The sequence below is a fragment of the Nyctereutes procyonoides genome, unplaced genomic scaffold (assembly GCF_905146905.1).
Source record: "Nyctereutes procyonoides isolate TBG_1078 unplaced genomic scaffold, NYPRO_anot_genome, whole genome shotgun sequence".
Taxonomy (NCBI): Eukaryota; Metazoa; Chordata; class Mammalia; order Carnivora; family Canidae; genus Nyctereutes; species Nyctereutes procyonoides.
In genome coordinates, this window is record NW_026575034.1 from 17,666,588 (window position 1) to 17,693,206 (window position 26,619).

The following is a 26,619-nucleotide window of genomic DNA, read 5'->3' on the forward strand; positions in this document are numbered from 1 at the left end:
TCTAAGAGGGTAATCTTCAACTGAGTAAACCCCTGAATCATTTTATTTAATCCTTCACTTCCTGAACCCTTTGGCCAACTGAGTACCAACAGATTATCTGTCAATATTAAGTGATCCTAGAAATTCAGACACATACAGTTGACTTGTTTTCTGTGCCAAGTCTTACCTTTGTGTTTAATAAAGGCTTTAAATAGAAAGCAATTCTCTTGACACCTGTTTCAGAAGGAAATGCCCTATCGCCCTTCTTGTGGAAGAGATAAAAGTCTTAGAATTATAGTCAGGACTAAAGTACTATTGGTACTAACTAAATAAACCTCTAATTAGGCATAGGTTTTTCTAGGGGGCTTTGAATGTATCAGAACTTGTGGAATTACTGATACAAAACACTGGTACAAAAGACACTGGAAGAGTGTTCTTTTCTTAGTTTTTCCTTTTTACAGTTCTCTGTAGGTGATACTTTGCTCTTCCTATTTTTATGCCTTGTCTCTGACTTTGCAGATTTCTGAGGGTGCCAGTTCTTAACCACATTCCTTCCAGCCAGGAAGCTAGGACCTCCCTGTACTCATTGTGTGAATTATGATCTCTAAGCTCCAGACATTCTCCCATCACCTGGGAGCAGGCATATCCTTGGGATTTCCGTTCCACCTGCCAAAGGACTCTAAACTGGAATATGACCTGACTATATTGGTTAGGATTCTAGTCAAACACTTTTTCTTACTAGGTATATCGTATCACTGGGTAAGAAAAGGCTTCCTTAGGCCAAATCCTCACCTAGAACCAATAGTTGAAAAAAAGGAGGACATGTTTCCTACTTCAGCCACTGTAAGTTAATTTCTCAATCCCATCATAAAACGGATAGTCTTCAAGAAAGTCTTAAAGAAACTCAGCTTTAAGGTACATGATTTTCCTTGCCAGAAAACCATTTATAACAAATGAGCTTTTCTGAGCCTTTTTTTTTAAATAAAAAAATTATATTACACGATATCTAAGGTCCCCTCAACCTCTGGACTTCTGCCATTTACTATTATTTTCTGTTCCTTCAGTCACTTGGGGATAAGTTATCTGGAAATCCTTAATCCTTCTGATGTATTTTTCTCTTTTGTTTCTAGTTGATTAAAGTAGCATTTGATGAAGAAGTGAGTCCAGAAGTAGTAGAGATCTTTAAGAAGCAGCTAATGAAGTTCCGTTATCCTCAGTCCATTTTCACCACCTTTGCTTTTGCTGCTGGACAGACTACCCCACAAATAATTTTACCCAAACAGAAGGAAAAGAACACCTCCTTCCGGTAAGAAGACAGATTTCTTCATGTCAGCCTTTTCATAGCTCCTGGTCAGGGGAAGTGACCCATCCTTCGTGTCATTGCATACATGAATGTTCTTTTTGTCTGCCATTCTGTGAAGCCTGTTGGACCAAGCTCAGAAAGTTATGGAACAGCAGCACTGATATATGGCACAGGCTTCAAAAACTAAATGCTACAAGAGGTTTTAATCAATATGTCCATTGCTCATGATCTGTTCTTAGATGTGAAATTCTTTTCCCCCTTTGTCCCATATTGATCCCTTGCTAACTGCCTTTGAGCAAGCCCTTCAAAGTTTTCTTTGATATCCAGGCTTAGCAGACAGTTTTGCCTTGACCTAGAGATGGTACCCTTTATTTTTTCTTTTTCTGTAACTTTTTGTTTTGGTACAATTTCAAATTTACAGAAAAGTTACAACATAACACAAAGAATTCCTATATACCATTTACCCAGATTCACCAATTATTTATGTTTTGCTCCATTTTCTTTATCATTCTCTCATATATATTTTTTCTAAACCATTTGAGTTATATACATAGTGCCCCTTTATCCTTAGATGTATCAATATATATTTTCTAAGAAGAAACCATGGTTTATAACCAGGAAATTTAATTGGTATAAAATTTTTATCTAACTCAGAGTCCTTATTCAAATTTTGCTGATGATCATTTATAGGTACTTTTTTTTTCTGCCTAGTACAGGATCCAGTCCAGGATAAGACACTGCATTTAGTTGTTATATTTCTTTGTAGGACCCCTTATTTTCTGATGAAAATTTTTAGTAATTTATGTTGAAACTTTTATATCGGGATCCCTGGGTGGCGCAGCGGTTTGGCGCCTGCCTTTGGCCCAGGACGCGATCCTGGAGACCCGGGATCGAATCCCACGTCGGGCTCCCGGTGCATGGAGCCTGCTTCTCCCTCTGCCTGTGTCTCTGCCTCTCTCTCTCTCTCTCTCTGTGACTATCATAAATAAATAAATAAATAAAGTTTTAAAAAAAAAAAAGAAACTTTTATATCTTGGTTATTACAAAATAACAATTGCTTAAAATTTATCTTCAATTAGTGATAAAATATAGGGGCCAAAAGTTCAGTTCACTCATCATTAATCACTTAGAATTTGGGCATCTGCCAGTACAAATTACCTATTAGGGAGTACTCTGCAGATGTTGGAGAAAAGCCCTTTCCTTTGCCTAAAAGTGGGGTAGGCCGGAGATTATAGAAGAGTTGAGGTTCCAGACAGTGTGTGATTACTAAATTACAGAGCTGACCACCTGTATCACTGTTACCTGGTAAGTGAAAGGGACCGTGCAGATCCAGAAATGATACACTAAGACATGAGCAGCTTCCTAGGTATTTACAGCAGTGAGCTAAGTATCTTGTCTTAGCTCTGTGGAGTCACAGAAGAGCCTGTTACATCTATCATTCCAACTCTCTGTGAAATATACAAAGCTTTGTATGGTGTTTTATGTTTAGAATCTATGGACTATGGGAAGAAATACCAACATACATACACACACACACATATAAAATCAACCTTTTTGTATCAAGTTTAATCTATCCAGCTGCAAAAGAGATATAGCAATTTTAAGATTTAAAACACCTTAGAATTGTCTTGACTATGTAAAGGTTTTCAGTGTCAGAAGACAGGACACCACACATACACACTTAAACATGGTGCCTAACTATGATCTCAATGGAAAGCCTATGATTTAGCAAAAAGAGTTTGAATTAATAGAGAAGGGGGCAGATTGGCTTCCATGTGGTAAGTCTTCTGCCAGCATAGTTTGTGGGAACTGGTGGAGGCAGTGGCATAGATAACCGGAGTGTGTTAGGTGCATGTTTGACCAAAAAGCCAAACTGAGTTTAGATTTGAGCTAAGGGGCTTGTGTGCCACTCTACGTTCTTGCAATTTTGCCTACAACTGTAATGATGACAACAACATTTTATAGGAAATTAGTCTATTGCCATATAAAAAATCATCTAAAGAAAGAAAGGCTTACTAAAGGTCTGGACAATCCTGGTAGTAGCTGTAGGTATGGAGAAGAAACAAGTTGAGCTATGTAGGTATCAAAAAATGTAAATGGTGTCCTCATATTAAATTGATGGTCTCTTTGATTTTATGACTTATAGAACCTTCTCAAAAACAATTGTGAAAGGTGCCAAAAGGGCAGGGAAAATGACAATTGGGCGGCAATATTTATTGAAGAGGAGGACAGGGACAATTGTGGAAGAGAGAGTGAATCGTCCTGGATGGAATGAAGAAGATGACATATCAGGTATGTGAGAACTCCTTTCTCCTTTATGAATCAGTTTTATTCTTTCTTATGTGAGTAAGAATAAGAGACTCAGATGTAGTTGCCCTTAAACTTTGACTTACAAGAACCTAGATCTCATAAGAAGATTGGAGGCACTTACCAGCTTCTCAGTTATTTTCTCAATATTCCATTGTTCAGATAAGATTTTGCTAAATTAGGGATCCCTGGGTGGCGCAGTGGTTTAGCGCCGGTCTTTGGCCCAGGGCCCGATCCTGGAGACCCGGGATCGAATCCCACGTCGGGCTCCCGGTGCATGGAGCCTGCTTCTCCCTCTGCCTGTGTCTCTGCCTCTCTCTCTCTCTCTCTCTCTCTCTGTGTGTGACTATCATAAATAAATAAATAAAAAAAATTAAAAAAAAAAAAAGATTTTGCTAAATTATACTTCTCTTTTACTAAATCCACAGACCTGGTTGGCCATTGTTACATAGGTCTCATCAAAGGGAGAAAGAAAGAAACCCCAGTGCATGGGAAATTTAGATATAAAGTAATCCCCTGTACCTTATTATTTATGCAATAAGAATAAGAAAACAAGGACATTGGATATTCAAAATTAAAGATTTGGGTTTGAGGTAAGAACACTGTGGGTATACTTAATCAAAATGAGGGACCAAAGATGAAGAGATTCTTAGATGGTAAGAAAAAAAAAAAGCCTTGTAAATATTTAAAAGGACAGAATCTGAGAAGCTGAGGCACCTCTCAGTTGGGAAAACAGAGGTAGGAAACCAATTGCAAAACGTCTTATTGACTGTTTTCTGTTCCTTAACCCATTGTGGAGTATGTTTATAAAACTAACACTAGGGAGAATCTGATCTCTAATAGGAGGCAGGATGTCTTTCCACCCTTTTTCTTTTCAGGATCTTAGAGCCAATCATCTGTGACTATACCACTATTACTTCTACTAATAACAATAAAGACATTTTGAAGAAAGAAACTTCATGTTTAGAGAGATCACTGGTCAAAAGTCCCCATTTCAGTGTGTGTATCTACATACTCTGAGAGCGATGAAAAGACCCACCATTGCATTACTGGAGTGACCATTTGTTGGAACCCTGGCCTCCTTACAGTCACATGGAAAGCCGTAAAAAAATTAGCCATCAGTATTGATTCTTCTAATTTGAAGTTTTTATGATTACACAGAAGAAAAACTATTATTCTATGATATTTATTCCACCAAAAGACCAATTATATGATGCTTTTTGCTCCTCTGAAAATAAAAAGCCAACACAAAACTGATACCTGATAATATATTTGCATTGTGAAATTCACAAACTAAAACACAAAGTCTTATGTTGGCAAATTGAATTAAAAGTTTAAAAAATAAATTAAAACACAAAGTCTTGTATTTGTAGGGATAAGCTGTTAGGATTTTTTTTTTCTTTAAATGCAAGAGAGCCATATCATTCCCTTTGACATTAGAACTTTGAATATATATCCAAAATTTCTGAAACCGTAATGTGACTTCTCTCACTGTAGAAATAAGTAAGAAAGTAAATTAGGACAGTTTTTAGCATGGAAATTTTTTTGTTGTTGTTGTTAGAACATGCAGTACCAATTAGGAATGTTGGGGGTTTTTCTTAAATCCTCCCTAAAATGCTTGATTATTGGGTAAATCCCTCCACATCTAAAATCTTAAGGGATTCTGCAACCTGTGATTGCAAAATTATGAGGGAGTTTCCCATGTATACCACATCCTCTGACAAAAATATTTTCCAAAAAAAAGTATAACCTCTTGATACCCCTCTAAGAAAGGTCTATTCCCACAAGTGGACTTCTCCTTAATCTAGAAATTTCTAATAAAAGTCTGTGTTCTGGGACACCTGGGTGGCTCAGTGGTTGAGTATCAACCTTTGGCTCAGGGCATGATCCCAGTGTTCTGGGATCGAGTCCTGCATCAGGCTCACTGGAGGGAGCCTGCCTGTCCCTCTGCCTATGTCTCTGCTTCTCTCTTTGTGTCTCGAATGAATGAATGAATGAATGAATGAATGAATATGTTCTGAAAAGTTAAATGAAACTTGGGTAATGAAGTTTGTGTAGTGATCATACTAAAGATAAATTTTACTGATGGGTTAGCCTCTGATAAGATTTAAATGTTTATTTTATAGAGTTCTAAATAGAAATCACTATACTTTGGCATTAATAAGCAAGCCTGAGGGCAGCCCCAGTAGCACAGTGGTTTAGTGCCACCTGCAGTCCGGGGTGTGATCCTGGAGACCTCGGATCGAGTCCCACATCGGGCTCCCTGCATGGAGCCCGCTTCTCCCTCTGCCTGTGCCTCTGCCTCTCTCTCTCTCTCTCTCTTCTCTCTCTCTCTCTCTGAATAAATAAAATCTTTAAAAAAAAGAAAAGAAAAAGCAAGCCTGATTAAAACAGAAAAATGTGGCTAATGAATTCAAAATTTTACTATTTTTAGAAATTTTGAGTTAATTTCCCTGGCATTTTTTTTTAACTTTGTTAATTTTTTTATTTAAGTAGTGTCTACATCCAATGTGGGACTCAAAATCAACCCCGAGATCAGGAGTCACATGCTCTTCCCACTGCACCAGCCAGACATACCCCTTCTCTGGCATTTTGAGTTAATTTCCCTGACATTTTGAGCTCCTGAATTTTCTTTCCTGACTGTCCATTACTGTTTTAATATATGTTTGAACATAATGATTCTTCAAAGAATTAGCAGGACTTAATTTGTGATATACATAGTGCCTAGAGCCCTAATATAAACCTCTCTTGGTTTAAGAATCCTCTACAAAAGGAAGCTTCTAATCTACTTTGAGCTATATCATTTTTTCAAAATCTGTTTCTGCCTTCACAGTTTCAGATGATAGTGAACTCCCTACAAGTACCACTCTGAAGGCCTCAGAGAAGTCTACAATGGAACAGTTAGTGGAAAAAGCTTGTTTCAGAGACTATCAGCGTTTAGGTCTGGGAACCATAAGTGGCAGCTCTTCTCGCTCAAAACCAGAGTATTTTCGAATCACTGCCTCCAATAGGATGTATTCACTCTGCCGGAGGTAAGTCTCTTAGTGGGCCCCAAAAAGACACCTTTCTTTTCTCCCATTTTGTCTGAATAGGCCGTTTGTCCCCATAGCCCAAAGAGAGAAAAATATCAAAAAATTAGGAGCAAGATCTCCAGGGATATGTGTGTTTAAGGGACACTTTTTAGCAGCATGAGCAAGCATCTCCTTGGCATTCTCAGAAGTATAATTGTATCAGTGAACAGTGCAGTGCCTAGGTTAGAGCGAAAGGATAAAGGTCAAAGTTTTTGTCCCCTTTATGATTTTTTTCTTGTTTTTCTACCCCCATTTGCATCTTTTCTACCATGCCTGAAGATAACTTGAAATAAAAATAGGATTTGCCCAGACAAATAGTAGAGATGAAAGTCTGCTTGTAGGCCAGGGGTCCACAAGCTTTCTCTTTAAAGGGCCATATGGTACACATTTTCAGTTTTGCAGACCATATGGTCTCATTGCACTACTTTGCCACAGAAGCAGTCATAGACAGTAAATAAGTGAATGGGTGGGGCCTGTTTGGACTGCATGCTGTAATTTGTTGCCCTAAGTGTAGGCAGGATTTTCTTATGCTAATTAGAATATTTTCAAGAGATATTTCTTAGAGAATGTAAATGAATGTATTTTCTTCTATTGTCATCTCTCACTGTTTCCTATGTCAGTTAAGTCCTATTCCATGCTTTTTTTTTTTTTTAACTACATTTCTGACGTCCACAAGTTTAATCATTTTGATCTCCAGGTAAGTTGTTTCCTTTGCATTCATCAATTCCCAGTTTGACTGAGAAGAATAATGCTGTGAAAGTACTTTGTATATTGCAAGCCTTGTATATATTTTAGAAAGTTATCTTAATGTTATTATTAGTTTCAACCTCTCTGATCCTGAAGAACTATGGATATCTTATTTTAAATGACAGTTTAAATTTATAAATACTTGTCCATCAGACACATGAAAAGATGCTCAACATCACTCATCATCAGGAAAATGCAAATCAAAACCACAATGAGATATCACCTCACCCCTGTCAGAATGGCTAAAGTCAAAAACACAAGAAACAACAGGTGTTGATGAGATTGTGGAGAAAAAGGAACTGTCATGCAGTGTTGGTGGAATACAAACTGGTGCAGCCACTCTGGAAAACAGTATGGAGGGGTTCCTCAAAAAGTTAAAAATAGGGGGATCCCTGGGTGGCGCAGCGTTTTGGCGCCTGCCTTTGGCCCAGGGTGCGATCCTGGAGACCCGGGATCGGGTCCCACGTCGGGCTCCCGGTACATGGAGCCTGCTTCTCCCTCTGCCTGTGTCTCTGCCTCTCTCTCTCTCTCTCTCTCTCTCTCTCTCTCTCTCTGTGTGTGTGTGTGTGTGTGTGTGTGACTATCATAAATAAATAAAAATTTTAAAAAATTAAATTAAATTAAAAAAAATTAAAAAAGAGTACAGGGCTGCCGGGTGGTTCAGCGGTTTAGTGCCGCCTTCAGCCCAGGGCCTGATCCTGGAGACCCAGGATCAAGTCCCACATCAGGCTCCCTGCTTGGAGCCTGCTCTTCCCTCTGCCTGTGTTTCTGCTTTATGCTGCTTTTAAAGGAGATATCATATATCAAAAATACAAAAAGGTTGAAAGTAATAGGATAGAACATTGCAAAACTGCCTTTAAAGAAAAAAAATCGGGATCCCTGGGTGGCGCAGCGGTTTGGCGCCTGCCTTTGGCCCAGGGCGCGATCCTGGAGACCCGGGATCGAATCCCACATCGGGCTCCCGGTGCATGGAGCCTGCTTCTCCCTCTGCCTGTGTCTCTGCCTCTCTCTCTTTCTCTCTCTGTGACTATCGTAAATAAATAAAAATTAAAAAAAAAAATTAAAAAAAAAATAAAAAAAAAAAAATAAAGAAAAAAAATCACAGTGGGGAAGCCTGGGTGCTTCAGTGGTCAAAGGTCTTTGCCTTTGACTCAGGGCGTGATCTTAGAGTCCTGGGATCGAGTCCCATATCTGGCTGCCGGTGGGGAACCTGATTCTCCCTCTTTCTATGTCTCTACCTCTCTCTCTCTTGTGAATAAATAAATAAAATCTTATAAAAATTAAAATTAAAAATATTACAATGACAATTCATTATGACCAAGTGGAATTTATTGCAGGAATACAAAATTGGCTTGAAAAATTGAAAATCAGTCAGCATAATTCACCATCTTAAAAGAATTAGAAAGAAAAATATGTTGCATTCCAGAAGGTGAATCAAAGCAGAAACGGCTGTTGTGAACTGGTCCAAGGCATGCAGTGATGGAAGGTCCTGGAGACAGTACATAGCAGAACAACCAGACAGGAGATTCCTCTAGGCCAGAAAGGAGGGAGCCTTAAGGGCATGTGATCCTCAAGCCCACTGTTCCCCTCTCCTCCTATGGAAATTAGTGCACAAACTTTCAATGTTTGCCGCTGGAGGATCTCAAACTCAATCTTAGAACTTCCAGAACAAGTAAACTGTGAAAATGGAGCTAAAATATTTCCTTTTTTTTTTAATATTTCCAAATTAATAATATTTTTTAACTCCAAGAAAAAAAGAAAAACATAAATTAATTATATACAGAAAAGTATTTTATCAAATGTACATTTATGATTTTTAATACAACTCTTAGCAAATTAGAAATAAGCTCTTTTTAAAAAATTTATTTATTCATGAGAGATACACAGAGAGAGGCAGAGACACAGGCAGAGAGAGAAGCAGGCTTCTTGCAGGAGCCCATTGCAGGACTCCATCCCAGGACCCCAGGATCACAGCTGAACCAAAGGTAGACTCAACCACTGAGCCACCCAGGTGCCCCAAAATAAGCTCTTTAGTGTCTAAAAAAATCCTACAGCAATAATTATTTTATGAGAAAATATTGAAAACTTTTACTCTAAGATCAGAACAAATTAAGGATGACCACTTTTACTCAGTGTTATACTAGAGATACTAGAAAGTGCCAAAAGACTAGAAAAATAAACAAAGGCATGAAGATGAAGAGAAAGAAAACTATCGTTACTCACAGATGACTTGATTATATACACAGAAAATCTGAAGGAATCTACAAATATACCTTTAGTAAAGTTAATACATGAATTTAGTTAGGCCACTGGTACAAGATTATTATACAAAAATTACCATTATATGTACCAAAAGCAAATAATTTAAAAATGCAATTTTAAGTGATTTTATTTTGGTACTACTGATACTATTTAGAGTAAATCTAAAAAGCATTTCTGAGGAATAAATCTAATGAAAAATGTGCAAGACTTCTACATGGAACAGTCAAAATAATACTGAGGATCATTAAATATATAAATAAATAGATATTTCATGTTCTTGAATTAGAATTACTCAATATTTGAAAACTATAATTTTTCCAGAAAATGGTCTGTAGATTGGGTGTAGTCCCAGTCAAAATCCCAGCAAAATGTTTATGGAAAATAAAAAGATGATTCTAAGAGTTACATAAAAATACAAAAGGTCAGGAATAATCAGTATAGTCTTATAGAATAATACTATAGGATACCTAGACTTTTTATAAAACTACAGAATTAAAATAGTACGGGATTCACACAAGGATAGTAAAACAGACCATTGGGAATATTAAACAGCTTAACATATATAGACACTTTATTTTGGATAAAGATAGCCCTTAAGAGTAGTCAATAAAAGATGTTTTATCAATAAATGGTACTGGATATCTATACAAGAAAAAAATTGATTTTTATACGTACATTATACCACACACAAAAATCAATTCACGTTAGTCTGTAGACCTACATGTAAAAGGTTAAGACAATAAAGCTTCTAGAAGATAGGAGAATATCTTCATAACCTTGAAGTAAGAAAAGAATTCTGGAGGCAGGAAAAGCACTATCCAAAAGGAGGGGATTAATAAATTAAGACCTTCTGTAGATAACAGAACATCAGAAAACATCGTTAAAATAATTAAAAGGCGGGATCCCTGGGTGGCGCAGGGGTTTGGCGCCTACCTTTGGCCCAGGGCGCGATCCTGGAGACCCGGGATCGAGTCCCACATCGGGCTCCCGGTGCATGGAGCCTGCTTCTCCCTCTGCCTGTGTCTCTGCCTCTCTCTCTCTCTCTCTCTGTGACTATCATAAATAAATAAATAAAATTTAAAAAAAATAATAATTAAAAGGCAATAAAAAAATGACAGGAGTCTTAAACAGTCACTTCAAAAAAGATATCCTGGTGCCAATAAATATCTGAAAAGATACTCAGACTATTAATCTTTAGACGAATGAAATTTTTTTTTTTTTTAGAAATTAAAGTCCCAATGAGACTACTTTATACCTGCAAAAATGGCTAAAATTTAAAAGACTAACAACAAAAGTGCTAGTAAAAATGTCAAGCAAATGGAACTCTCATTTATTGCTGGTGGGACTGCAAATTGATTAAACAACTTTGGAAAGCTGTCTAGCAGTATCTACTAAACATCTAAACATCTATTGAACATACATATAACCTGTTATCTGCCAGAATTCCCAAAAGACACCTATGGGAATGTTCATGGCAACATTTTTCTTACATAGTCAAAAACTAGAAACTATTCAAAATCAACAATAGATAGTGTAACCACATAGTGGGATACTGTACAGCAGTGAAAACAAACTATAGCTATATGCAATAGCATGGATGAATCTCACAAACGTAATGTTGAATAAAATATGCAAAAGAATAAGTTCTATTTGTTCCATGTTTTTTTAATCCAAAAATAGGGGACACCTGGGTGGCTCAGTGGTTGAGTGTCTGCCTTTGGCTCAGGGTGTGATCCCAGGATCCCAGGATCGAATTCTGCATCAGGCTCCCCACAGGGAGCCTGCTCCTCCTCGCTCTGCCTGTGTCTCTGCCTCTCTCTCTGTGTGTGTCTTTCATGAATAACTAAATAAAATCATTAAAATTTTTTTTTAATTTTTTTTTAATTTTTATTTATTTATGATAGTCACACAGAGAGAGGCAGAGACACAGGCAGAGGGAGAAGCAGGCTCCATGCACCGGGAGCCCGACGTGGGATTCGATCCCGGGTCTCCAGGATCGCGCCCTGGGCCAAAGGCAGGCGCTAAACCGCTGCGCCACCCAGGGATCCCAAAAATTTTTTTAAAGAAATAGAGGGCCCTATAGAAGACATGAATAGACATTTTTCCAAAAACATACAGATGTCCAACAGACACGTGAAAGGTGCTCAATCAGTTATCATCAAAGAAATGCAAATCAGAACTACAATGAGTTACCACCTCACACCAGTCAGAATGGCTAAAATCAAAAACAAGAAATAACAGATGTTGCCAAGGATATGGAGAAAGGAGAACTCTCTTACCCTGTTGGTGGGAATGCAAATTTGTGCAACCACTCTGGAAAACAGTATAGAGATTCCTCAAAAAGTTAAAAATAGAGCTATTCGACAATCCAGTATTTGGTACTTGGCCAGTATTAGGTACTTAGCCAAAGAATACAAAAATACTAATTCGAAGAGATACACGTATCCCAATGTTTATAACAGTATTATCCACAATAGCCAAATCATAGAAATAGGTCAGGTGTCCATCAACTGATGAATAGATAAAGAATATATATAGATATTATATACATACAATGGAATATTACTCAGCCATAAAAAAGAGTGCAATCTTGCCATTTGCAATGACATGGTTGGAGCTGGAGAGTATTTTACTAAGTGAAGTAAATCACTCAGAGAAAAACAAATACCAGATGATCTCACTCATATGTGGGATTTAAGAAACAAAACAAATGAGCAAAGGGAAAAAATAGACAAGCCAAGAAATAGACTGTTAACTCTAGAGAACAAACTGATGGTTACCAGAAGACAGGTGGGTGGGGTCATGGTTCAAATAGGTAGGTGTTGGGGATTAAGGAGTGCACTTGTTGTGATGAGCTCAAGGTGCTGTATGGAAGCACTGAATCACTGTCTTGTACACCTGACACTAACATTTCACTGTATTTTACGTAACTGGAATTTAAAAACTTAAAGAAAAAATAGAGAGCCATAATAATGGAATTGCTTCTTTTCATCAATTTGTAGTATAGAAAAATGCAGCATAAACTGCATTTTCTCCCCCTTCTCTCAGCATTGGCTTTTATTAAGATAAGGGTTTAGAAATTCTAGGGATCCCTGGGTGGCTCAGTGGTTTGGCGCCTGCCTTTGGCCCAGGGCACGATCCTGGAGACCCGGGATCGAATCCCACATCGGGCTCCCGGTGCATGGAGCCTGCTTCTCCCTCTGCCTGTGTCTCTGCCTCTCTCTCTCTCTCTCTCTGTGACTATCATAAATAAATAAATTTAAAAAATTTAAAAAAAGGGATTAGAAATTCTAGAAATGGGTAGTTGTGATGGTTGCACAATATAGTGAATGTACTTAATGTCACTGATTTGTATAATTAAATATTGTTAACAAATTAAATGTTATATTAGGTATATTTTACCACAAAAAAGATGATCAGGGGCACCTGGGTGGCTCAGTCAGTTGAGCATCCAACTCGATCTTAGTTCAGGTCTTGATCTCAGGGTCATGAGTTAAAGCCCTACTTTGGGTTCCATGCCAGGCATTGAGCCTTCATCGGAAAGAAGATCAAACATAGATGCAAATATATAAAACTAGAGGTTGGGGGGTTACTAATATGAAATGTCTTTAGTATAATATTGCTAAATAAACTAAAGGAAATGACTCCGAAACCTGCCTATCTTCTTGTGTTTCCTAATCTATAAAAACAAAGTATTAAAAAAAAAAAGTATTCCTGTCTATTTTGTTTTTTCCCAGCGTCATATCCTGTAACTTTATGAGCTAATTTTGTTTTAAAAATTATCAACATGTAGTGTTAATAAGAAATTTAGACTTATTTTGACATTTGAACATACTGTTTTATACCAGAAATCATTTGGTTTTGATTTTTAGTTCTTTCACTATCTCAGACAGGCTGCTATGAGTGTATTCTGTGCTCAGTTGTCATTTCAAAATGCAGACTACTGAGTTGACAATTTGGCTTGTCATCCTTATAAAGTTTATTTTAATCCAGTAATCCTACATCTTTAATTAATTAATTAATTTTTAATTTATTTTTCATTTTTTTAATAATAAATTTATTTTTATTGGTGTTCAATTTGCCAACATACAGAATAACACCCAGTGCTCATCCCATCAAGTGCCCCCCTCAGTGCCCATCACCCATTCACCCCCACCTCCTGCCCTCCTCCCCTTCCACCACCCCTAGTTCGTTTCCCAGAGTTAAGAGTCTTTATGTTCTGTCTCCCTTTCTAATATTGCCTACCCATTTCTTCTCCCTTCCCCTCTATTCCCTTTCACTATTATTTATATTCCCCAAATGAATGAGAACATATAATGTTTGTCCTTCTCCGATTGACTTATTTCACTCAGCATAATACCCTCCAGTTCCATCCACATTGAAGCAAATGATGGGTATTTGTCATTTCTAATGGCCGAGTAATATTCCATTGTACACATAAACCACATCTTCTTTATCCAGTCATCTTTCGATGGACACCGAGGCTCCCTCCACAGTTTGGCTATTGTGGACATTGCTGCTAGAAACATCGGGGTGCGGGTGTCCCAGCATTTCATTGCATCTGTATCTTTGGGGTAAATCCCCAACAGTGCAATTGCTGGGTCGTAGGGCAGGTCTATTTTTAACTCTTTGAGGAACCTCCACACAGTTTTCCAGAGTGGCTGCACCAGTTCACATTCCCACCAACAGTGTAAGAGGGTTCCCTTTTCTCCGCATCCTCTCCAACATTTGTGGTTTCCTGCCTTGTTAATTTTCCCCATTCTCACTGGTGTGAGGTGGTATCTCATTGTGGTTTTGATTTGTATTTACCTGATGGCAAGTGATGCAGAGCATTTTCTCATGTGCATGTTGGCCATGTCTGTGTCTTCCTCTGTGAGATTTCTCTTCATGTCTTTTGCCCATTTCATGATTGGGTTGTTTGTTTCTTTGGTGTTGAGTTTAATAAGTTCTTTATAGATTTTGGAAACTAGCCCTTTATCTGATACGTCATTTGCAAATATCTTCTCCCATTCTGTAGGTTGTCTTTTAGTTTTGTTGACTGTATCCTTTGCTGTGCAAAAGCTTCTTATCTTGATGAAGTTCCAATAGTTCATTTTTGCTTTTGTTTCTTTTGTCTTCGTGGATGTATCTTGCAAGAAGTTACTGTGGCCAAGTTCAAGAAGAGTGCTGCCTGTGTTCTCTAGGATTTTGATGGAATCTTGTCTCACATTTAGATCTTTCATCCATTTTGAGTTTAATTCAAGTTGACAAAAAGTAGTATATAAGGCAAAGGAATCATCAGTTTAACAGAGGGCTTTTTAGTAATTCCATATAGTTTTATTTTCTAAGTTTAGGTTATTCCATAGGAGTCTACAGTATTGCTAAAGCGGTCTTATTTCAAAAAAGGCTGTAGGTTAATGAATTTATTTAGCTGCTCTCACCACCTCAGTTATTTCTTCTCAATCCCTGAAGAAATGAGTTGAAAGTAAGTTCCATGTTTAAAAAATATGTCTTACCCCTCAACCAGTATGTTTCTGAGTCTTAGAAAATTATGGAGTATGATGATATTCATGTTCTCATATTCTCTGTCCCCCCTCCCCATTTCTTTCCTGTTGTCCTATTCCCCCCACCCCCTGCCACCCAAATCATTCTCTCTCTCCTTTCCACATCCCTGAAGCTATCCTGGCCTTTTAGTTGTACCTCAGGCTGTACAAGACAGTAGTTTACCAAGAGTTGCACGCTGCTATCGACACAATCGCCTGCCTGTTGTATGTTGGAAGAACTCAAGAAGTGGTACCCTGCTTCTCCGATCTGGAGGATTCCATGGCAAGGGAGTGGTTGGTCTTTTCAAATCTCAGAACTCCCCTCAGGCAGGTAAGCATCTCTCTACAGCACAGTTAATGATCCTTTCACTTCAGAGAATTCCTAAAAATAAAGGAAGTAATATCTGGGAATGTCATTTATGCCCTTATATTGAGCCTTCTCTCACATGCAGGCTTTCCACTGTGCAAAATAAAACATGTACTACTTGACAGTGTGGGCTTACACCTTGAATTTGACATCTTGCTTAATATGCCTATCTATATATGGGTTTTAATAGAAATTATCATAATAAAATTTTTGGTTCTAGGCTATTTTTATTTCAGCAAGCCAAGGTATCCACAGATGGAAACTAGATTATGCTAACCCTTCTCTTTCCTTCTGGGAAACATCCAAATATATTTAACATATATAGGGATTCTCTGTACCATGTAACATGAGATATTTTATCTCATTCCTACAAGTCACACACACACACATACAAGTCAGCAAACTAATGACCAAAAAGCTGCCTTAAAGACTCTCAAGGAAAGGATATTTTAGGAAGCTACAGGAAGGCCAACTTAAGAAAGCAGATAGTGCTGCTGCCCTGTTTTCTGAGGATATTTTTAAGCACTATCTCTGAGGTCTTGAAATCAGGAGCTATATATTTGCTGACCTTTCCCATAACTTCTAGCTTATAGTAGATGCTCAGTAAAATTAAACAATAGACCATCAAGATATCAGATCCAATTTAGGTACGACTATGTTCTTAACTGTTTAGAAACGAGATAAGTTCTATGGTTCAGATGTAAAACAATGTGCTTTTGATATCTCTTTTTTATTCTCATATATTTCTCTCCTGAAAGTTAAAAATTGGCCAGTGCATCTTTAACCATTCACTTAACTAAAAGCAGCACACACACATCATCATCATCACCATCATCATTATTATTATCCCACCTGTCTTGGAGTCTCAACATTGGTATAATTAAAGGCAATTGGCTTTGAACTATTTTTGATACTGAGGAATCCTCCCAAGCCATATAGTAAATATAATAGAATGGAGCATATGTAAGTTAGGTAAAGTGAGGGAATCATTTCAGGAACACTGATAAGCATATCACTGAGCTTTTCATTGGAAAAAATTGAAATTATTTTATTCCACTGGTTTCTGATATTTTAAATCTAATATAAAAATATTTCATATTTTTTGAGCTCACACATATGCTTATATTTTAATATCTTTGAAATTGGAATGTGATCTTAAAATTGATGTGATCTGAAAGAATTGTCACATTTTAAAAGGAAGAATTTTTAATTCTTAGTACATAAAAGAATGGTGCATCTTATAATTGATGACATTTTAGAATTTATAATAAAATTTAGAATTTTATTTTATTGTATTTATAAAATACAATGGCATCTTAATGTTTGTAAAGTATAATTTTATATTCAAGATATAAGAAAATTTGTTGACACCTATTGTCCTTCTAACGAGTCCCTAATGATGCCTCTTTAAAGTGCCTGGGCCAATTTCAGTGATTCTTTGCTCCGTACAAACCAGTTTCAGACTACCTCAAACCTAGAATTGCTCTCACATTTATTTCCCTCTGTGCATCCCTCTGTCCCTCTCTTAGAAGGACCAGGGAATCTGGCAGTAGCTATTGCAACCTTCTCCTCATTTTCCTTTACTCTTCTGCAACAAACCCCTACAGGTTTGTGTGCCCTGTTAGACCTGTATGGCAGAACTAGAAGAAAGCTACTGACATGGGGAATTCTCACCTCTGCCCATTCAGGATGCCAAGGGAACCTACTCCATCCTCTGCTCCGAGATAGTAGCGTGGACAGGATAATTAAGGGAAATCATCAGGGAGATGTTGCCTTTTGTGACTCTTCATTTGTGAATTGCTTACATAATGAGAAGCTACACCTATGCTTCAAACGATTTTCCAGAGCTGGGCTCTTTCTGGGAGGATGACGAGGCAACCAAGAATAGGTGTGGTGAAACCAATATCATAAGACGATAGCCATCTAATAATTTACAGCTTTGAGTGGGGCAAGTTTCTATATTTGGGTGTGGTAACTTGAAGATTATATACAGAAAGAATAAGATAGGTAGGTAGATAGATAACTCTTATTAACAGAGACAGTTTGTTTTATTCACTTTTTCTTTTATAGCTCCTACCTCCTCTTTAGAATCCTCCAGTAGCATAGAACAAGAAAAATACATGCAAGCCTTACTGAACGCAGTTTCTGTGCACCAGAAACTTAGTGGCAGTAATACCCTTACCGTCAGGCCAGCACTTGCTCTGTCTCCAGGTAAGTACTAATCACACTTTTCTTCTTGACAGCTATGAAAGGTTAGATTCATTTCCAGGATTGGTCTCTTTAATTATTTATACTGTTCGTTTAGTACGACCCCTTAAAGCTTTATGCTGTGGGGCTATAACTTTAGCTCCTTTTACTTAAAAATCAGCATATTACTGTTAATGTCTAGTAACAGTAACCAAATGCAGGGATTCAGTTATTTACTTTTTAAGAGTAATAGGAGTGGAGAACATAAAGTCATCTCTTTTTTTCTTAGAATCTGTTTTACATAGACTTTAACATATTATTACAAGTTGAATGTATAAGTTGAATACCAAACTATTAAATGCATATGTAGTAAATCATCATGTATAAGTTTGAAATGCCTGAAATTTCTGCAGCCTTTTATGATTTGTAGTACAGTTTGTTTTCACTAGATTTGGATGAAGCCATTAAGACTTGTACTAATATTCTGTTTCAGTTATCATGTGATGGAACCCCAAAGGGTTCATGTAGAGGTAACCCTAATGTGTTAGACACAGGAGCATGTGACTTGAAAAGTTGGTCTCCTTGGCTTAATCAGCTATTTGAATTAGCTCAACATAAGCAGAAAGTGGCTTTTCTTGTAAAGTAACACCATGCATGCCTTGCTTCATTTATCATTAAATTCTCTGATTGCACTTGCCAAACCTAACTCTCTATAATCTTGCAAATGTGTGTATCTCTGAGGAAATAGTAACAGTGCCTTGTTATCTCTATTAAAGCTGTGGGTACTTAAAAAGTACAATGTTTGGCAGCAATTAGACATGCTACACATGAAGATAACTTTTTGTCATTTGAGTAATGTTAACCTGAACGACCTGGTTTTTGTTCTTCTTTTTGGCTGACTTTCAGGGACTGAAAGGAGGACTTCAAGAATGTCCACTGTGCTTAAGCAGGTAGTGCCAGGACATTTGGATGTAAACCCATCCAATAGCTTTGCTCGAGGAGGTTAGTAAGATTGATTTTATAACTGAGCACTGATACAACCTTGAAATCAGAAAACTTTACTCTAGATAGTGCTATTTTAAATCAACTAATTATGGTTCAAATTGTTCTTAATCACTCTTTTCTAAATACATGATCTAATTTGTTACTGGTATCGTGACAGATGAGTTTAGCCTCCTGGAACAAGAGGTATAATAATGCTGAAATTTTAGCTATTGATGAGTTTGGAAGCAGCAGCAGGAGGTAAGGGAAACATATCTCAATCAGTGGCCAGCCCTGCAAAACTCTACAGTGCTTCAGGTTTGCAGGGTAGAAAAGCTGACCACAGACGTATTAAGCAGCTAGAGGGAAGTAAGTAATCTGAGCCTCAAAGAGTTGTGCCTGTAATTTTTACTCCTGTTCTCTGAAATACTGGGTTAGGGAACAAAAGAGAATGATACCCAGGTTACTCTTTTTCCTATGGGCTCTAGCTCCTGGCATAAGGAAGTAGAAAAAGGCCTGTATTGCTCATTTAGCTCCAGAGGTGATCCACATTGGTCTCTGGAGATTATGTGAGATTCTTTTACTTTTCAGAGGAAATTCTGTATTTGCTCTTTTAGCTCCAGAGGTGATCCACATTGGTCTCTGGAGATAATGTGGGATTCTTTTACTTTTCAGAGGAAATTCCAAAGCAAGTATCTTGATTATAAAATCTCCTACTTCATACTGGATTCATAGAATCTTGGGCTTCTCACTTCTATGCAATGCTGAATCCCCTTGGAAATGTACCAAGTGAATGATCCCAGTTCTACTTGAACATCACCAGTAATGGGAAATTCATTTCTTCCTAATAGTAGTCTCTTGCGTTTGTAAGGAGCTCTTTATTTGTTAGAAAATTCTTTCTCATATTGATCTAAAAATCTGCCATTTTGTGGCTTTTACATATGGGCCCTAGCTCAGCCTTCTTAAGTTAGAAAATTCTAAATCTTGATCTCCTATACCACAGTCCTTTGAATTTACAGCTGATATCATCTTTTCACTCTTAGAACTTTCATTATCTCCAAATACCCCAATTCAAATGGTTGCCTTCTACTCACCATCTTTGTCACTTAGTGAACTCTCCATAGAGTTGAACTCATGCAGCCTAAGATTACATTAGATATGAGGATAGCTACATCACTAGGTTCACCCACACTTAAATATCTTCCTATGTGCTCTTGTTCTTAATAATATACATGACTAGCCTTGAGGATTGGTTTTTGAACCTAAATATACCATGTGCTGTATCTACAAAATTCCATCTTTTTTTATATGGACTATTGTTTTAGACTTTGAATCCTGATACTGTCTTCCTGTGTCTTAGCCTCTTGTCATGCATCAATTAGATCTCTGCCGTCATGTAATTTGTTGTTTAAAAAATTGAGCAAACCAGAACTAAGAGCAGAAGTCTTCATCAAAATAATATGGAAGCCTCCTTAAAGAAAGAAATTGTCTGTTAATATATAGTAGTTAAAAGTCCTACTAAAACCCACCTGGCCCATATTTCTAAATCTCTGCCAATCATTTTTTTTAAGATTTTATTTATTTATTTATTCATTTATTTATTTATTTATATTTTATTTATTCATAAGAGACACAGAGAGAGAGGCAGAGACACAGGCAGAGGGAGAAGCAGGCTCCACATAGGGAGCCTGACACGGGACTCAATCCTGGGGCTCCAGGATCACTCCCTGGGCTGAAGGTAACACTAAACCACTGAGTCACCCAGGCTGCCCTCTGCCAATCTTTTTAATTCGATTTTTTCCATTCTTTGCAACTGTTAACTATATCACAAAAGATTATATGGTTAATTTACCATGACACATTATAGGAATTAGTGCTTTTTCCTAAGTAATCATAAATTATCAATTATCCATTAGTAATCCATTATAGAATTTGGTTCAGAATCAACATAAAAGAAGTCTCTGTTTTACAAAATTCACTTTTTCCCCTTTTAGAAACCAAGATTACTATGCTCATCTCCTGGCTGTCATCCTGGTTCTTTTTTTTTTTTTTAAAAGATTTTATTTATTTATTCATGAGAGACAGAGAGAGCGAGAGAGGCAGAGACCTAGGCAGAGAGAGAAGCAGTCTCCATGCAGGGAGCTCGATGTGGGACTCAATCTTGAGACCCCAGAATCACATCCTGGGCTGAAGGCAGGCACTAAACCGCTGAGCCACCCAGGAATCCCCTGGTTCTGTAGATACTTTTTTTTCTGCCTCATTAGAACATTCTGCAATTGCAGGATTTCCTACTAGCTTTCAACCTTCTTCACTCATCTTCTGAATTAGTGTTTCAGGCCTGAAGGTCATTGTATTAGTTTGCTAGGGCTACTATAATAAAGTGCCACAAACTGGTTGTCTTAAACAATGATTGTCTCACAGTTCTCTGGAGGCTAGAAGTTCAAAATCAAGATGTTGTTAGGATTGATTCCTTCTGAGGGCCATGAGGCAGAATCTGTTCCATGCCTCTTCCCTAGCTGCTGGTGGCTTACTAGGCATCTTTGGCATTCCTTAGCTTGTAGAAGCATCACTCAGGTGCCTTCATTTTTATCTGATGTTCTCCCTATGTGTCTGTCTCCAAATTTTCCCTTTTTATAAAGACATTAATCATATAAAATTGGGGGTCCATCCCCCTCCAGTGTGACCTCGTCTTAACTAATTACGTTTGCAATAATCCTGTTTCCCAGTAGGGTCACTGAGGTACTCAGTGAGGGGTTAGGACTTCAACGTATGAGTTGGGGGTGGAGGCATACAGTTTAACCCATAACATTTATATATAGCTCTCCTCTGAATTTTTAAAATACCATTGTTTTAAAGTTTAAGATACATACATCATTCTTATTTCTTTCTTGATGAATTTGAACATAAAATAGTACAATGACTGTCTCCTAAGGTTCCTGCCTGCTCTTTCTGTTGCCAAGAGCTCCTATCAGAATTTGGCTCAAGGTTGCAGTTCGACTTATTGCTTTGTTTACCATTGAAAGTTTATATTGTCAGTAAGGCATGTCAACAATTTTTCCCCATTCTGCTCATAAGTTTTGACTTTGTAAACTTTAAGAACACATTATTTATTCCTCCATTTGGCCAGATGACTTGTAATATAAATTTCAGGTACAAAATTACCTCTTCTAGGTTACTGCCTAGGCTCATGGATAGTCACCAATATGTTTGACCTACAGTATCTTCTCTTTTTTCAATATTGGCCTCAGAACTCAGCCTTTTTTATGCAAAAGGATCCCAACTTATGGTCACATTCTAGTCATGAGTTCATTCTTTGCTATTCTCAAAGGTACCTAAAAGGCTATATTTACCTCTTACTGTCAAAAATCTATTTGATTTGTTGCTGACCCATTCTATACATAATGAGGCCATAATTTCTGACACCCTTTTATTTCTGACACCCTTCCCAAATATTTTCTTCTGAAAATTACTGTGAACATTGTGTTTCCTTACGACACTTTTTTGTTCCTAACCAGATGCCCATCGTTCTAGTATCTTAAACTAGGATCCAGAAACATAAATCTTACCTTTTTATTCCATCTCTTAATTCTTTTCTCCCAAAGCTTCCTAAATCTCCCAGGGTCCCAGTGGTTAACTGGAAGATGAGATACTGCTGTTTCCTGGCGTGTTGAACTTCTTCTTTGATCCCTAAAGCTGCTTCTTTTGTCTCTTCCAACAGTGTCATTCCTCCTCACTTAAAATAACAGGAATGGACTGGAGCAAGCAAGTTTGGGAAATCTTAGAATATTCCCTATTAACATTGACTATGACAGGCAGACACACACTCATATGGGCCAAGTATAGACACTTACACACCTTACAAATAGTTCATTTCCTTGTACGTCCCCTCAATGAGAGGTTCTTCATTTTTCCAGATAGCTAGGCACCATTTCTTCAGAAGTTCCTCATCTACCCTGTGTGGGAAGAGCCTCCTATCTCTAAATCTTACATCTAACCTTCCTCTTTTTTTTCTTCTCTGTATTTTACTGTCTTTTCATTCCTTTCATTGTCATAGTCCTAGGTTCTGATTTTCTTCTTAGGTTATCTACACTATGTGCCTTTCTCACTGTGATGATGAGCCAGAGTTTAGATTGACCTCCACCTTCTCCATCACCCTTTATTCAGTCAGGGCAATCACTTTACATTCTGTGTTGATGAATTCCTAAGGCAGGGAAAGCAACTTCTTTTACACAAGAACCAATTAAGAAGTGAAGATGTGAATAAAGCACATTACTTTTCATTTATAAATTAAAATCACTTCCAAGCTCTATGGAGAAAGCATGTACTTCTAACTTGGATAAATTATTTTGTTGACTCGAAAAATGTCATGAAAGGGGCACCTGGGTTACTTAGTCAAGTGCAACTCTTGATTTCAGCTCAGGTCTTGATCTCAGGGTTGTGAGTTCTGTGCTGGTCGTGGAGCCTACTTTTAATTAATTAATTAACTTTTAAAAAGAAAATGGTTACTGCCTCCTAAATAAAAAATATAACAGCTCAGTATATTTGAGAAGTAACCACATGGAGGCTGGCTTTTAATTTTTCCTCCTATACACTTCCATGGCCCTTTATGTTTCTCTACATGTGATATTTTATCCTTGTAATAATCTCTAGGATATGTATTTTAAGAGTCTCTGAGAAATGAAGTGATTTGGCCAAGATCACATAGCAAATAGCATAACTGTTACTGGGATTGTTCAGTCCATTTCAATGCAGCATTCACTGAATATAGCTTGTACCTCATGCACCATGCTAGTCATAAGGCCACCTTGATAAATTCAGTATCCATCACCACATCCAACCCAAGTATCTTTTTCCTCTTCTCCTTTGGCCTGAACAGAGTGGAGGGAACAATACCAGTGCTTAGGAAACACTCATGTTTTGAACACCAGTGCATTCCCCTGGGTGGGATGAACTGCACATTTCTTCCCTGAAGCAATCCCCTTAGCCAGACCCTGCTGGACAGTTCCAGGACCACATGGTTGCTTACACAACAGGACACTAAGAGTTTGATTCAGTTACATTCAGGTTCAAACCACAGTGCTACCACTGAATGTGTGATTATTAAACAATTTAGGAAACCTTTTAATGCTCAGTGTCCTCATCTATAAAGTGCAGATAGTAAATAGTATCTAGTTTTAGAGTAGTTATGAGGAATAAGTGAAATAATGTATGTAAAGCACTTAGCTTAGTAACTGGTTCATAATAAGAACTCAATAAATGTTAGTTCCATGATTGCTGTTGTGATTATTAGTTATAGTTGCCTAATACTCCACTGAGATGGGAAGAAAGTCTACATTTGCATTTAAATTACCTTAAACCAGGTTGCTCCTCACAGGCCCAAGGCAAGAAAATTGAAGACATCTGCTCTAAGTCTAGGCCAATAATTTACAAACTGTTTTGATCGTGATTCATAGTTAAAAATACATTTTATATTATATTACAATATGTATTATATCAGGTAACACTAAGTCACGATGCAAAATGTATATATACTAAAACAAAAACCACCAAGGGGGGGTCTAATGCCTTTGGATAACATGACTGCCAGATGGGCTTACAGTTCTCAAAGCCCTCTGCTGGCCCCATGTCACAAAAGGCCATTTGTTCATTGTTGATTTTCTCTATGTAATGAACATTTGGCAGTTTTTCATTAGTGAGCCTCTATTTGGGGAAGTGATTAATTTTTTATTATTTAATACCCTTCTTTTCATTCTCTCAGAATTGAAGATACATTAGAATGGTCATAACAGCTCCAAATGTATCAATTTTCAAAAAGAAAATAATCCGCAACTGTTTCTAGTACCTATATATTAGGCTATCAGCAAGGATACAAGAATAGATAGGATTAGGTCCCTACCCTTTGGAACACAAAATCTAGTAGAATAAAACTATGCAGTGTGATCACAGTTTAAATAGAGCTCTCTACAACTCTGGAGACAGTGAGGAATGCTTTTCAGAGGAGTTCACATTTTTCCTGGATCTTAAGGGTTAGGGAGTTTATCAGGTAAAGGAGTGTGAGAATCTGTTCTAGGCAAAGGGCCCCACATACAAAACTGGTGTGTGTTCAGGGAATAGCATCTCAGAATCAGGAACCAACCAGTCAGACTTCACTATAAGCATTTAGGAATCCCATATTCCTTTAGGAAAGCTCAAAACCTTAGCAGAAAAAAATAGCTGACCAGCACAGGAGGCCTTGTGCCTTTACCATGTTGTCCCATGGTCCTTGTTCTGTCTTGCAAAAGAATTCCTTGTGTGCAATCAGCCAGTGCCTCCTCAATCCTTAGCTTTTTTTTTTTTTAAAGATTTTATTTATTTATTCATGAGAGACAGCGAGAGAGAGGTAGAGACATAGGCAGAGAGAAAAGCAGGCCCTATGCCCGGAGCCTGATGTGGGACTCAATCCCAGGACCCCAGGACCAGGATCTGAGCCAAAGGCAGACGCTCAACCACTGAGCTACCTAGGCACCCAACCCTTAGCTTTCTGAATTCCTTTGGCCACTAAAGCCATTAATACCCTTTATTTTCTGCTTCTGACAGAGTGAGGCAGAAATGAAAACACTGCTAATGATTTTCTTTTTATCAGATTATGTGATATGCAGTTTTGCAGTATATAGCTTAATAATACTGCTGTTAACATTTTCAATACTGAATAAATACAGAATCATTTTCTTTAATTGACTTGAGCAGTTCTTTGCTCAAGAAATAATATAACTGTAACCTACTGCTCACCACTTTTGTTACTACCAGGTAAAGTTTGCCATAGTCACAGGGCACTTTTTTTCTGCCAGGAAAAAACAATATTACTCAAATTACAAAAGTATTATCTCTAATACTGCCTATCATTTTGGTGCAAGTAGGGGTTTTAGGAGAAGTCATTACCTCAATCATCACAAGCTATATTTTTTAGTGGCATTGGGGATTGTCACAGGATCATGAATTTTTGCTGCTCATACTATCTATTAAAAATAAATGTAATTTCAAGATGAAAAGAAAAAAGCATAGTGTGGCATTGCTTGATGCTTTACTGCAGAAATATGCACTTAGTTATTCCAAATGGTTACTAGAGCTTCATTCCTGATGTGATGACTTTACTCAAAGAACAAACGTGTTATATAACACGTAGCATTTGCCAACCAATCATCTTCCTTAAATCCTAGGGCCAATGCATTCTTAACGTTTACCCCCCACCCTCAATTCTTTAATTTTATATAAATTTATTTCTCACCAAATGACAATCTTCAAAAGCTTATTCCATTTGGTATAATTTGTTAGTGGCACTCTGCTGTGCTGTCCATTTCATTGTGCTTATAATATTTATAATCAGGAGCTGAAATTTCATTTAACAGGCACTCAGTACATCTTTTTTGTGTGACTGTGCAGCTTTTTGTTAGTCATATTTTCTATTTATACTTTTATTATATTTACATTTTTCCCCTGTGTTAACTTAACCTCAAAAATTAAATAACCTATTCTTCTCTTACTCAATTTGCTCTGATGTTTGCTGCTATCTACATTTCATTCCTCCTTCTGTCTTTAATCTCACTTACCAGTGCATGGGTACAGAGATAAGTGTTTTACTCAGTCAAATCCCAAATCTTCAACTAAGGAAAGAGTCCATAATCAAGGTACTGTATATCTGTCCTGATGTGTCACTCTTTTTTAACCATCTTCATATGATGAAGTCATTTTTGTTACAAGTGACTTTTTTCACATTCGTTTGTCAAATTATGTCCTTCATTTTCACCCATATTCTGAATTTGTTCTGTGATTCCATTTATAAACACTTGCCATAATATCGAAGACAAACTCATAGGTCATGTAGAAAGATTCATCCATGTTTTTAAGCAGAAATCA

The 26,619-nt window shown here is 37.4% G+C and overlaps 1 protein-coding gene across 4 annotated transcripts in view; it reads left to right on the plus strand.

The window, feature by feature from the left end:
• The window catches only part of SBF2 (SET binding factor 2), a 463,379-nt gene that overhangs the window by 400,534 nt on the left and 36,226 nt on the right, over positions 1–26,619 (plus strand). For 2 of the 4 annotated variants that reach the window (XM_055317649.1, XM_055317651.1), the window contains 6 exons: positions 1,110–1,285; positions 3,429–3,574; positions 6,423–6,621; positions 15,326–15,522; positions 17,629–17,769; positions 18,652–18,747. In XM_055317649.1, the coding sequence (XP_055173624.1) occupies positions 1,110–1,285; positions 3,429–3,574; positions 6,423–6,621; positions 15,326–15,522; positions 17,629–17,769; positions 18,652–18,747 (955 nt within the window). Of the gene's footprint in view, positions 1–1,109; positions 1,286–3,428; positions 3,575–6,422; positions 6,622–15,325; positions 15,523–17,628; positions 17,770–18,651; positions 18,748–26,315; positions 26,391–26,619 lie in introns of all 4 variants that reach the window. The other 2 variants (XM_055317652.1, XM_055317650.1) reach the window with 2 other exon arrangements.